The sequence below is a fragment of the Triturus cristatus genome, chromosome 8, assembly GCF_964204655.1.
Source record: "Triturus cristatus chromosome 8, aTriCri1.1, whole genome shotgun sequence".
NCBI classification, from domain to species: domain Eukaryota; kingdom Metazoa; phylum Chordata; class Amphibia; order Caudata; family Salamandridae; genus Triturus; species Triturus cristatus.
In genome coordinates, this window is record NC_140591.1 from 1,528,370,047 (window position 1) to 1,528,384,596 (window position 14,550).

A 14,550-nucleotide genomic window follows, 5' to 3' on the forward strand; every position below is an offset into this window, starting at 1 on the left:
CTGGTTCGAGTCTTGGCTGCGCCGCACAACATCCTGTGATTCTATACAAATCACTTAGTGCCAGATGTATGACCGGTTTTTGAAGTCGCAAAAAGGAAATCAACCCATTTGCGATCGCAAAAATCGGTGGTGGTATTTACATATGCTATTTTGTGAGTCATTGACTCGCGAAATAGCGTTTGTGACTTGCTATTAGGAAGGGGCGTGCCAAGGGCATCCCCTCCTAATAGCGAGTCCAAATGGCATGTGCCATTGCTTTACAACCGCATTCGCTGTCGCAAAACACTTGTAGTTTACCACCTACTTCAAGTAGGTGGTAAACCACTCGCAAATGGTAAGGGGTCCCCAGGGGACCCCTTCCCCTTTGTGAGTGTCTGCAAAAATATTTTCTAAGAGCAGGCATTTTATTTAAGGAAAATGGGCTGCATTTAAAAAAAACTGCTTTATTTAAAAAGCAGTCACAGACCTGGTGGTCTGCTGACCCCCGCGGGCCACCATCCGTGGGAGTGCTAGCCATTCCAAATCGGGTCGCAAATTACACTTGCCTCATGAATATTGGTGAGGCATGCAATTTGCGACCCCATTGGGAATCGCAAACCATGTCTCAGACATGTTGTACATTAACTTTAGTGAGTTACAAATTGCGAGTCGCATTTCAGTGCAATTTACGACTTGCTAAAGTAAATGATCGTACATTTGGCACCATAATCTCTCTGGGTGATAAATTGTTATATAAATATGACGCAATAGTAAAATGCAAATCTTTAAGGATACATAGTTCCACCGGAGCGGATCTTAACAGTATTTCAGCAGGAAACTGATGAGAGAAGCAGGCAACGAATATGGATTGGTAAATGCAGTAAAATATGCTACAGCCAGTAGAAATGGAGGAAAGGTAAGTGACACGCACAGGAACCAATGAGGAGCCAAAACAGAGAGGAGGTGGGATGTAAGTCCCTTTTAAGTTTGTATTAACAACAATATATTTCTCAAGCACAGCGCAAGCGATGTGCAGGTGAAACCTAAAAAGGCTTGTGAACAGCATGCCATCCTCTAAGACCATCTCTCGGGAATCAGCCCACTTCCTCTCAGATTTAAAGAATATTTCCTTGATTCAAGCAGTGACTGAAACCCCATCCGGTCTCTTAAAACCAGGACCTCCCTCCCCATGAGGCGCTGCAGCATCTCCGGCCTTGCCAGCAACACAAAGGACTCTGCAGCAGGATCATTAATCTACTGAGCTGCTTACTTGTTTGCATATTGACGAAAGATGAATACTAAAGTGAAATCTCAGCTATTACTTCAATAGCTTGTTTACTCTTCATGTTTCCAGCGTTCTTTAGCAGCAAAGTGCTATGTCGCGCTTATCTTGTATTGTAAAATGTCGCGTGTGGGAGTCTCGTGCCGTGTCATTTCTATTAATACAACGCATCTGGAACACTTGCGGTTTCAGTCTGACACACTTGTGGTTTTCAGCTTCACAACCTGTGGTTATCGGCGCCTCTGAGCTTCCTACTCTGGGAAGCGGGGCAGCTCACGCCACTTTCTGCTGACTCTGCTCCTGGCTCGGTTCATGTGATAAAAGCCAGCAGTCGTGCGGCTCCGATTTGTTAATGCGCATTAATGTGGGTGATTGATGTTGGAAAACCAGCTGCTTGTAGTAACAAGCTAATGGCTGCTATTGTTTCAAAACAAAAGAACTACTGCCAGCACATTTTGGTTTGCGGGCTCTGACTTTACAGTAAAGGAAGTAGTTACCCGAATATGTGGGTTTTCTGGTAATGTGTGACCTGCTCTGCCTCATTTCACAGAAAGTTCAGAAGCTTCATTTTGGAGTATTTTCAGTTTTTGAGGACATTAAATAAGAAAAGGAAAAAAGTACAGCACAATGGCCTACGGTACACGGGAGGAGAAAAGGGGTCAGGATTTATAGAAAAGGTATTCGTTACTAGGTAGGACTTAAAAGGCTCTCGTAGAGGCGAGGGAGAGGTACTGGCAATAGCTGAGCTACAAAGGACGAGGCAGAGTTAGCTGAAGAAGCCCCACTTTAAAGAACTCTCTACCACAACGGTACTCCACCTGAAAGTCAACTCCAAAATATTGCACCAGCAAGAAATTATTGACGACAAGGGAAGTGTATTTATATAAGTTTAGGGTTACTTTACTAAACTACAAATAAATGCACATTGACAATATATATAAATATCTTAAAATGATGTAAATGTGGACTCGAGAATAGTACATTTATGCTTACCTACATGCACTTACCTGCTCAATGTTTTGGCCATGATATTTTGGTAGCTCGATGTTCCTGTGGTTCACATTTCGACATGAAGCCATCACAGTGCAGTAACAATCCGCTTCTACTCCCAGAGCCCAACCATCTCCCCAGTCCCTCATGGACTGTATATTTGTCTTTGGAAAGTGTTCATCTATCTTTAGGGTACGTGCGATCACGCAATAAAAAAATACCTCATAGATACGTACGTGTATTGGGGTATTCAGAGGGGCAGAAGTGTTTTGTGTAGATGGAGGTATGTTGACTTAGGGTATTGGGCAGGGGTTAAGGTACAATTATGAAGGTAATGATAGACATACTAAGAAGGTATAGGTAGGTGTACAAGGACTGAGGTATCCAAAGAGATAGACATGCTTGGACATAGGTTCAATGGAGGTATAATTTGAAAGAAAGATATTCGTATATAGAGTGGGGTTGAAGGACAAGAGTTTACCCAGGGTTGGAAAACAGGGTATTGGTAGGGGATTTGGGTTCTAGGGTGTAGGTAGGGGAACAGAAGAAGTACACCGGTAGAGGCTCCAAGGTGTGGGCAGGGTCTGAAGTGCTAGGGTATTATTCAGTTAATAGCAGCCAAAATATGCACCAGAGCACCTTAGAAAAAGGAGCAAATCACAGCACAGTGCAAAGAAGTGGAAGGATGGAGTAGTTGCAGTCCACAATGTCATCACTTGGTGTTAATCCCCGGTAGGTCAAGGTTCTACGCGTTCTTGTGGAGACATGGTGCGCTTCTAGGAGCTACGGTTATACAGAATAGGAAAAAGAGTAATCCGAATAGGGAGTATGTTAGAGAGATGAAACAGAGTTTTGCTGTAAAGGAGGAACTCTTCAGCGGTGCAAGGTAGGGGGCGGACAAAGACAGGAAGATAGAGAACAGAAGAGGAAATATACTAAATAATATCACTGTATCATTTGGATAGGTTGTGTTGATATTTCATGCAAATGATTTCAAAAGCAGGTATTCCTTCAATATGTTTTCGAAAAGAGCATTGGTTTTAATAATCTTGTCTATAAGGGTGTTATTTCACATTCTGGATTTTCACATTCTGATAAAGAACCTGTTAAAGTAGAAGCAGTCACACATTTGGTCTATACTAGGCAACCAGTAAGGGCTGCCTGAACATTTGTTTTAAGCGTGTTGTTGAGAGTGACCTCATGGTCACATTTTCCAACCCTGGCAGGACCTCTCCACCTTTCTTCCTTCTGAGGTTGGTAAAATGAGTGTCAATTTAAGTAACTATAAATAACGGTTATGTTGATATTGCCAAAAGGCTCCTCAGGGGGGAACATGCTTTTACCAAGTATGTTATGTTATTTGTGGGTGGCAATTCCTTTTATTTAGAAATGTGGTGCTTCTGAAGGTGATTCTTCAGATCCTTCCTGAATTGCAGAAGAGCTGGAGCAGTTCTAATGCTGTCTGGGAGTGTAAATGTATCAGGCACCTCAACGGGCACAACAGGTGAGAGAGTTATTACTCTCATTTTATCATTATGCACACACATACCACAATCGATGACAAAATGTTTAAGTGCCTTGTCTAGACCAGGTCACCAAAAATCTTCCCACACTCCATTTCATTGCCTTGACGCCACTGCACCCTTCATAGGTGAGCTCCTGCACTTTCCTTGGTATTCCATCAAGTGCCACCCAATATTCCTTAGCCGTCTAATGAACCTACCATCACACATCAATTTTCAAACTATTTATACATTTAGTCCTAAATCCTCATCCAGTTTCATGTTGAAGGCCAGCTCTGACCATGGTGTTGTATTACCTAAATGTGTTCTGGTATAACACCTCAAGCATATACCTTTTCAGGTCGAGCCTAGTTTTGTAGCGCATGCGCTGCACGCTTTGTGAAGCATGCTGTATTGGGGTATGTTTTAGAAGTGGTGTGGAAGCCCCGCCCATATTTTTCATTGGCTGGCGTCATCGTCCATGGTAAATGCTGGCTTCCGATTGAGGAGGCTTCTTAGTCCCTCCCTGCTACCGCCCTGTCTCATTTTGGGACTGCCCATCAGGACTAGATCTTTTACTTGCAGCGGTACACTGTCTCCTTCATTAGTCGGTAAGCACTATATTTTTTTCACAATGGCGACAGTTTGTCTGGTATTTGTATTCGGGGGGGAGGTTTAGCGCGCGGCTGTAAAGCATGAGAATCAGGTCAGCAGTGCCACTGTAGAGCCAGAGAACCAGGTCAGCAGAGCTGCTTTAGAGCCAGAAAACCAGGTCAGCAAAGCTACTCTAGAGCCTGAGAACCAGGTCAACAGAGCTTCTGTAGAGCCAGATAACGAGGTCAGCAGAGCTGCTGTAGATCCAGAGAACTAGGTCAACAGAGCTGCTGTAGAGCCAGAGAACTAGGTCAACAGAGCTGCTGTAGAGCCAGAGAACCAGGTCAGCAGAGCCGCTCTAGAGCCAGAGAACCAGGTCAACAGAGCTGCTGTAGAACCAGAGAACCAGGTCAGCAGAGCTGCTGTAGAGCCAGAGAACCAGGTCAGCAGAGCTGTTGTAGAGCAAGAGAACCAGGTCAGCAGAGCCGCTCTAAAGCCAGTGAACCGGGTCAGCAGAGCTGCTCTAGAGTCGGAGAACCCGGTCAGCAGTGCTACTCTAGAGCCAGAGAACCAGGTCAGCAGAGCTGCTGTAGAGCCAGAGAACCAGGTCAGCAGAGCTGTTGTAGAGCCTGATGTCCAGGTCAGCAGAGCTGCCGTAGAGCCAGAAAACCAGGTCAGAAGAGCCGCTCTAGATCCTGAGAACTGAGCTGGTTCTCCGACTCTCTAGAGTCGGAGAACCAGGTCAGCAGAGCCGCTCTAGAGCCAGAGAACCAGACCACCAGAGCCACTCTAGAGCCAGAGAACCAGGTCAGCAAAGCCGTTGTAGAGCCAGAGAACCAGGTGAGCGGAGCTGCTGTAGAGCCAGAGACCCAGGTGAGCAGAGCTGCCGTAGAGCCAGAAAACCAGGTCAGAAGAGCCGCTCTAGATCCTGAGAACCAGGTCAGCAGAGCTGCTGTACAGCCAGAGACCCAGGTCAGCAGAGCTGCTGTAGAGCCAGAGACCCAGGTCAGAACAGGTGCTGCATGGACTGGAGAGGTACAAACGTAATCAGACACAGAAGAGGCGTAATGAGGCAGCGTAATATAGCACAATCTGTCGCAATATTTTGATATTTTGTCATTTTACAACACAGTAGTACTGTCTGGGCAAACGTTTCTCCTCATTAACAGCACTCTAACACCTGAATACAGCCGTCAGCAATGAAATGGTAACAGTTAATCTTTGCAAAGTGTCTGTCCCCCCGGGGGCCCACCACTGATGCTTTGTAAAGCCTCTTTTGATCCATCTGAGCTACAATCAATGTTTGCAACTGATACAGAAGATCTGAATCATGCAGCAAGTGTGGAAAATATGTGAATACTCCGAGAACGCGACCGCCACAATATTGCGTTATTCCTGCCTATGAGCAAAGACTTGTAGTGTAATGGCCTTAATTTAGTGACTGTGTTGTAAATTCATGGAAATGTCCCCCAGAAAAATATTTGGGCAAAAAATAACCTCGAAGTACTGATTCTGTGGTACTGATAAAGTAAGGGTAAAAGTGGAGGCCATGCAAGGTCACTGAAGTCAGGAAGGAGTGGGCAGTCCTGGACAGCGTTGTCGTTCTCCAGGTAGGAATTCCCATGCAGGGCAGTGCCAAGTAGCTGGAATGAAACAAGCATTTGCAATGCCATAGGTCTCTCATTTACACGAGTTGAAGCTATTGGCATTGTAAATGACAATGTCTTTTTTAGGTTTTAAAAATCAAAACATACATAAAAGGCATTGTCATTTACAAACTTAGCTCAAACTTGGGTAAATGCGAGACCTATTGCATTTCAAATGCTTGTTTTCTCTTATGTCCTTGGTTCACTGACAGGCTTAAGTTTTATTATTCATAATGCTCTCTGGCATGTTTGCTACGTATTTATGCCCACTTCCTTCATTAAAGATGGACATCGCTATCATGTATAATTCCAAGTGCACAATTCCCATTGCTAAGTCAACTGAAGTTTTCAAATCCGGGTCCTTGGTAGATAACTGTTCTCCTGGACTGGAGTGTTTGTTTGCTCAATCAATTGGTCCCTTATAATGTTGTCTTTAATTTCTCAATAATTACACATAGACAATAAAGTCCTCAATGCTGCTCGCAAATCATCAACAGGTTCTTTAGGTTGTTGAGTTCACTGAAGGAACTTGTGTCTTTCAACATTCCTACGAGAGTTAAACCCCTTTTCCAAACTCCTAAAAGCAACAGGATGTTCATCTAGAACTTCTACAATATCTCCCTTCTCTCCTGTATGTATTTTAATAAATTTCACCAACAATATTTGTAGAATGCTTCCTCCTTCTGGACTCAGATTATATAATAATAAGGTTTTTTCTTAAGTGGGTAAAAACATCACCAACTATAACATCTCTGTATGCTTCAGAAGCCTCCCTCCATTGCTGCCATTTCAAGCTTGGTGTACCCTGAACAGCAGGGACAGGTGTAGATGGAGTGAAACTTCCCATACTATCTACTAATTTGTTTTATGCACCATGATTATAACTGTTGCTGCTGTTTTATGACAACAAAAAATCTACAACCTTTTCCTTTTTAAAATTTATTTAGAAGGATTAGTTGATACTTCACTCATTTGTATTTAGCTAGAATTTCAATCTTTCTTGAACAGTTGTCATGCCCTGCAGTCCTCATTTGTTGTTATACAAGATGGCTGCTGATGTTTAGTACCTGTGTTGACTTGAAAAGGGTTCAGCATGATGCACATCAGGGATTAGACATGCCTTATCAGCCAAATATAATGTAGAGGGAATGGTGCTTAGTGGTTTGACAGGATCAGAGGTAGCCATTGTAGATCTACCAGTGGGTTAGTAACATTGAGTAGAACGTGTTACCTTTAAGTTGTTAGTATCACTGCCTTTCCACCATAGGCGGCAACTGCCATAGGAAAGAACCTTTGGTCTTTAAAATGCCTTAGAAAATACATGCATACATTATAAAAGAATATTCTGTGTGTATAAATGCTAGACTGCTAATTTTAGTATGCCTTGCACAAACCCCACAGCCTGTCATTGGACTTTTTCTTTTTGCAAGTTTTAGTTTCTAATCGGGTTTTTGTCGTTGCTTCTAGTGTAGCATTGTGAGATGGTTATTTTGTTGTCCTTGTTTCCTCAAGGGGGTGTTTCTGGTGATCTTGTATGTGATATTACTGGCCTTGAAGATGATGTGGGCTTAGGAGGGAACCAGTGAATTACATTTAGGGTAAGAATGATATGTTAAAGTTTCTTCTGGCAATTGAGGGAAAGTGCTTGTCGCATAGTGGATGACTTTCAATTGGAGCAGAGTTGTATCGAGGACACCATTGAGCAGAATGCTGCCTCTGTCGAGGTGCAAGAGAAATAAGGCAGTGAAAATATGCAGTATGGTTATAAATGAAAACCGAAAAACCACTGAAACTCGTATGTTATGGTTAGTAGCACAATTCTGAACTCACACAACAGCCATGAAAACCACAACTTGCACATCAAGCACAGTGCTTTCCCTTTATTTCACTCTTGCATGTTCTTTTTCTACCATGCTTTTTAGGTCAAGCCTATGACAGTGTGCATGCGCTGCATAGGAAATACACCTCTTGGAATCACTTCAGCTTCAGTAGAAGCTCGTGCCTGTGGTCCTCAAACGCGATTGGCCTTTGCGTCTTGCTTTAGTACGCAATTGGGCAAAGGCATGTGGAGGTCCCAGCTTCTTGTTAAATGTTTTCTCCCTGAGCGTTTTGCTCTTGGGAGCCAGTAGCGGCGCGCAGGGGCCATGTGTTATAAAGGTGCCTGCGCTTGTCTCCTGAGAGAAAAACGCTCTGGGAGTAAACATTTCACAAGAAGCTGGGTGGTGATGTGCGCGATTGGTTTAAATGCAGTCTTTCTCCCCCTGTTTGCAGGACATGGTTGTAATTAAATGTAGCGTCTGTGTCCTGGAGTTTGATGTTTACAATATACTTGTGAATACTTTAGGTGTTGCAATGACTGGGATTTCCTAGCTGTCGCTATTTTTTCAAATAATGATTTCATATCTAGGAAAGACCCCAGACACATGTATGAAAACTATTGGCTTAAAATACAGATGTGCAATTTAATGATCGCAGCTCTGGAAAGATGCGCGTAACCTCCTCAGTTCCGTTTAAACTGTTAATTTTTATTTCCTGGTTATAAATAATTACGAATAACTTATAATAAATTGGCCTGTCAGGTCTGATCACATTCTTTGCCAGCGTTTCGGCACCGTCACGTGGCACGAGCGTGTTTAAAGGGTCAGTGGCATGTAGTGTAAGGCTAAACCAACAAGGGATGTTTAGTTACGGACCCTTCGCCGGTGTTTGTAATGCAAGTGTCGAGAATGAGTAAAGACGAGCCCACACCTAAGTCTTGGTTCCAGGCGGAGGTTCTGTGGATCTTCTGCTCGCGGGACCAGCACCGGTGCCCCCAGCCTTTGCCCTGGGCACCTGTGAGAGCAGCGTCCACCCTCGCACTAGCACCAGGGGCCTGCACCCGAGACAGACACCAATGAGAGCAGGCTCCACCCAAGGCACACCCTGCACACCAGCGCTCATGAGGAACAGACACCAGTGGGAGCCGCCTCCACCCAGGACACCAGTGAGAGCAGCCTTCATCCAGGGCACTAGGACACACTACGCACTAGACGTCTCCACAACTAACAGGCACCAGTGGGAGCCGCATCCACCCAGGACACTGGTGAAATCAGCCTCCACCCAGGACACCACTGAGAGCATCGGCAGCCTTCACCAGAGGCGTGTGTAAGAGCAGACTCCACCTGGGGCACGCTAGCACCAGAAGCCTCCACGCGGAACAGACACTAGTGGAAGCCGCCTCCACCCAGGACAACAGGAACACTAGTGAGAGCATCACCCCAGCGCCTGAAGCCTCCACTCATGGATACCAGTGCGAGCAGACCCCACCCCCGGGACACCACTGAAAGCAGCCTCCACCTCCGGGACGCTGGTGGTAGCAGCCTCCACCCAGGACACTGGTTAGCCCCCTGCTCACTAGTACCAAAAGCCTATACACGGATCAGACACCAGCGGGAGCAGCCTTCAGCTTTATAGCCGACGACGGAGCATTTTTAGGAGACTTGACACCAGTGAGCAGCGGGACCCCCTCCCTCGACAGTGCACGAGTTGGCGGGCATGTCCATGCCTGACCCGGGGCAGAGCGTCAGCGCGCAGTCCCCACCCTCAAGGGCCGTGCACATGCTCTTAATTTGGAACGGTGCCTGCAGGTGGGGCTCACCAGCACAGATTTCTTACTCTTTAGAATGTGACCCCGAGCATGGCAGTAAAACACTAAAGGGAGAAAGACAAGAAACAGTGGCACAGACAACAGGGACACAGAATAGCCTGAACAAGAGTGATAAAGGTACAGAGAGCAACTGATTGGCGGTGGATTAAAGAGAGATCCGGTGAAATGAAGACCATGCAGCCTTTGTATTTAAGCAGTACTTGCCACTGAATTCCAAAACTGCAGGCCCCGGCACGTATTCTTTTACAAATTAAGCACTGCACGGGTCCTCAATGGAAAGGCGAGGGGTCATCCAAAAGCACGTGTTTATGCGTCGAATATGTGAAGGGCTCTCTCTACCTGTCTCTCAGCAGCAAACAGGAAGAGGATGTGGTCTCACGGATAGACTGCCAGCCTTGGAGCTGGGAAACCAAGGCTCGAGCCTCTGGGTCGACTCCACATCATGTGATTCAGGGCTAATCACTTAATCTCCCCATCTCAACCAAAACAAGCATTGGCATAGCCAATAGGTTTCGCCTTTGGGACCTTATAAGTGTGTAGCCATGCAACAGTTGATGTTGTTGCACCAAGGATACCGTACTGCATAGCTAAACACTTATAAGGTCCCTAAGGCGAGACCTATTGGCTATGCCAATGCTTGTTACCTTTGCCGCTATTTTCCTGGTTTTCTCCTACTCCTCTTCTCTCTCCCTTGCTCTAGGTTAAAGTCTGATGAGAAAAGGTAAGTGCCGGTCCCCAAAAATGAGTGCCAGTGTGCCCCACATGCAACCATCGGCTCACAAGGAGCACCAAATGAAGAAATGCTGAAAGCATACCTAAACGTCAGCTGGTCTGTGTTGAAGAGGTGTGTACCCTCACTCCTGGCAGCCTCACAGTTTATTTGGCATCAAAACATGGGCTGTTCTTGGACTTTGCTACGACTGGTCCATGCTCCTGCATGCCACATCTTTGTTTTTCATCCCAGGTCTTGATGCATCATTTGACAAGTGATGATCAGCACAGTTAAGGCATAATTCTCTCTATAAAACACCCCTTTTAGTCAATAACAAATCTGGATAATGTTAAAAGGTGACTTTGCACAGAAGCCTTGCGTGCACACGGATAATTGTTAAAATCTTACTGCATATAATTTTCACGGTTTCATTTTTCAGTTCTCATATGTGGCCAGTGTAAGCCATTAATTGCATGTGTTTATAGAGTAACTTAATGCTTCCCTGTCACATACTCTCCTGTGGCGGGGACTGAAGCACTGCAGTATGAACTCCCCCAGTTAACATTGTTGATAAAATTTATTTAAAAGTTTGTATTTTGGACATTACTTGTGGACACGTGCAAGGTCATTGCTTTTAGTAACCTGGAAATCTGTTTTTGAAGGATCACAAACCAGCAAGGAGTCCCATATTAGATCCCCTCTCTCCACATCCGGTGTGTCCCCACTGTTCAGAGGCTTGTGAAAATTACAGAAAGAGAAGACACACAGCAGTGCTCTGATCAGCTGGGGGAACTAAGACAATAGCTGTGCTGCAGCCTGCATTGCTACAAACCCATAATCCATTGCCCTGTATCTGCATACTCATTATCCTTTTCTGCTATTGCTGAACCCCTGAAATGCGTATAATTATATTGGAATTTTTTGCATGTATTTATTTATATTTGAAATTGGTTATTTTACTTTTGTAAGGCATTTTTTTTTCTTTGCGTGAGCAAAACAAGTTAGTTTCTAAAATAACTCCACTCTGGGACTTGTTTGGCATTTGAGTTGCTTTGAAATGCTGCACACCCGTAATTAAGTGCTCTTTGTAGCAGAGCCTGCCGTGCGGGAGGGGCATGACAGATCTATGTAAGACTTGTGGGGGCAGGTTAGACATACCTCCTGGGGGGGCCATGGAGGCTTTATGTAAGGGAGGCAGTTGTCGTAGCTCTGCCGTTTCGTGAGGCTTGAGAGGCCACTGTGTGATAATGTGTGTGTGTGGGGGGGGGGGGGGGGGTGCGCGCGCGTGTGTTTGTGTGTGTGCGTGCGTGCGTGCGTGTGTGTGTGTGTGGCGCCAGAAGCGATGCATCTTGGGAGGGAATGTTTTTTCTCTCAGTGTATCTGCCTTTCTGATGAGCACTCAGAGATAAAGGGGCAAAATGATGTCATAGAATGGTTGCCCTGTTGGCTTATCAAAGATATGAATACTACTTCGAACAAAACAATGCCTGATGGGGCCTTGCCCGTTAGCCCCCCTTAGACATGCTGTCCAATTGGCTAACCCAAAACGGGAATGACAATCCAGCAAAGCAATGGCGCAATCCAAAACCCATCTCAGTGTAGTTTCTGTGTATTTTTTATTCATTACATGATCTCTCGAGAAGCAGGCAAGGCAGTCTATAGCTCAGACCTAAAACAAGGGTGGTCTGAACTGATATGGAAACTTTTCCTCCCAAGAAATTTTACCCGAATGAATCAGTTTAAACAGAAACCTGAAGTATATACAGATCTACGTGAATTTCGCAATTCTGCGGCTGCGACATTTTCTGCATAATTATGGGTTTGCCACATAATCCTTCATCTGCTGCATAGTCTGCATATGTTAACAAAAAATGTTGTTTGTAGCTCATTTGGATCAAAAGTTACTAAAACATAGTGACATGTTTTCCCCTGCAGTGGAGAGCCCTCGCATAAGTTGACTAGTCATCTTTCAGTTGCTTTTTCCTGCATTTTGTTGTTAAAGAGGCACTAATGAAGAGAGATATTTGCTGAGACGGTGTTACCATTAATACAAATTACAGCATAATGAAGTAATATTATCACAAAACATGCGCCACATTGCACAGCATAATTTGCCTTTTGGTGCCGCATAATTTAGCTGACCCTGCCCATATTGAAGTCCTCCCCTGCTGCATAATTCAAGTGGCCCTGAATATATGCAACACGAATAGAGACGCTCATGTCATGTGGAATCTAAGAAAACAGAGTATGACAGGCATACAGAATGACATCACTGGGTCATGTGTTGTCCCATCCACCACTGCCATTCTTGATCCCTCTCCTGTTCGGTAAGGGTTAGTGCATGTACCTTTATAATTACTTGATGAGCTCACTTCCATCTCTTGTCACTGCTGATTGATGGCTTTGTTTATTTCAGGAGGCCGAGAAGGAAACTGACAACAAACCGAGGACTGGTCTGATTAGTGAATGCAAACCTAAGCCTGAGATCTATCGGAATCTTTCATTGATTGACTTTGTCAAGCGTAAGTTTTCCTCAATGAACACACTACACTGCACATATACAAAAAGATATATGGGACGAATAGGATTGGATACGTTTTTGCCAGTGTAGGCTCTTGCGTAGGTCCTAACATTTGCCCCTTGCAAAACTTGCATAGTTTTTCAGTTCTTTATTCCCTTACGCGACGATTTTTGTGCATTGCCAGATAATATTCCTTGAATAGATAGATAATGTTCTCTCTAATTAAAGCCAAGCAAGTCTGAACATGCATGCATACTTTTTTTTTGTATACTTAACACTTTGCGGAGGATATTTGTGCACCAGGGCAAATATATTTGTTTTTTCCTCATTGCAAGTTTCCCATTTGCACTTTTCTTTGCAAAATGGTATTGCACAAGACAAGGCAGTAACCGCTTGCAAAGTTAAACTTATTCAGGTCAATTTTTTGTTGTAAGGACAAATGACGTATATTTTTTTTGCAAAATTGTACATCTAGGCGCCAGAGTTTGAACTTGAACTGTGAGAATAAAAAAGCTTTTACAGCGTTCTTAAAAGCGCCAAAACTGGAGAAATTCCACATATCCTGAGGGAGATCATTCAAAAGATTGGTGTTCATAATAAGGAAGCATCTGCCACCACGATGCACCCATTTAAAGTGGGGCATGAAGAGAAGTGAGGTCGCCCTGCACCACAGCAATCGAGGAGACTGGGTATGTGTGTTTGTGTGGGTGCGGTTAATAAATGAGAAATGACCATGCCGGTCTTGGCTGTCTGGGTTAAGCAGAGTACTTTGAGCAGAAGACTTTCTTTTACAGGAAACCAGTTCAGGTTATATAACCCCTCATATGGCCTCTTCGTCCCAGTCCTAGCCATGTGAGGCAATCCTGCCTCACGAGAGCCAATAGAAATGCTAGTATATTTTTTTATAATATAAGCCTCTCCCACCCACTGCCATGCGTGTTTTCTTTGCTGTCCGACACGCCGTTCACAATGCTGGTATGCTGTGCCTTGTTTCCTGTTTCCAGTTCGCTGGCTGAGTCTCCTTAGCCATGAGTTTTTACATTTATAGAGTATGTGCTTTCATTGCGTGCTGCCGCAGCGGTGTTCCGGTCAGTCACGTTCCTGTTCCTTGGCCAGAACGCGCTCTCCGCACATGTGCTTGGCTGGGGCGGGAAGCTTTCCTTTACGTTCTGGACTCGGGTCGTTCAAGTGCTGGGGTCTGCTAACAGCATCTAGCTACTGCAGCTAGGGTTGTTTGTTCTGTGGCTGTGGGAGGCAGGCAGCAGGGCTGTCCCTTTTGTTTTCCCAAGTCTCCTGTTGTTTGTGACTTGGTTGCTTGGTGACAGCTTTTATGGGGAGTTGCAGGGCACTTCCTGTTGTGTACAGGGGCTTCCTGTTTGGCTTGTTCTTGATGCCTGTGACCATGGGAGATGAGGATTCCTCTCCGGTGCCTGCAAAATCATTCTCCAGTGGATTACGCTCTCAAGCGTGCTCATGCTGCTTCTCATTTTGGGGTATGTGTTAGCACTTCCTCGGCCTATGCTTCGCAGGTCCTTATCAAGGATTTTGAGAAATTGTTTGACTGTCTTCAGGATCAGGGGATCCCACTCCTATCTTGGTGTAAATGGAGGTCTTGGCTCAGTTTCTGTCTGATGTGACTTTTGATACCCTGTGGGCCTTATCCTTGGCTCCTGGGACA

The 14,550-nt window shown here is 44.9% G+C and overlaps 1 protein-coding gene across 3 annotated transcripts in view; it reads left to right on the forward strand.

Annotated features, from left to right (window-relative positions):
* LOC146806066 (solute carrier organic anion transporter family member 2B1-like) overlaps positions 1-14,550 on the forward strand; it is a 456,740-nt gene that overhangs the window by 256,781 nt on the left and 185,409 nt on the right. For all 3 annotated transcript variants that reach the window (XM_085623369.1, XM_085623367.1, XM_085623368.1), the window contains one exon: positions 12,768-12,873. In XM_085623369.1, the coding sequence (XP_085479495.1) occupies positions 12,768-12,873 (106 nt within the window). The remainder of the gene's footprint in view (positions 1-12,767; positions 12,874-14,550) is intronic.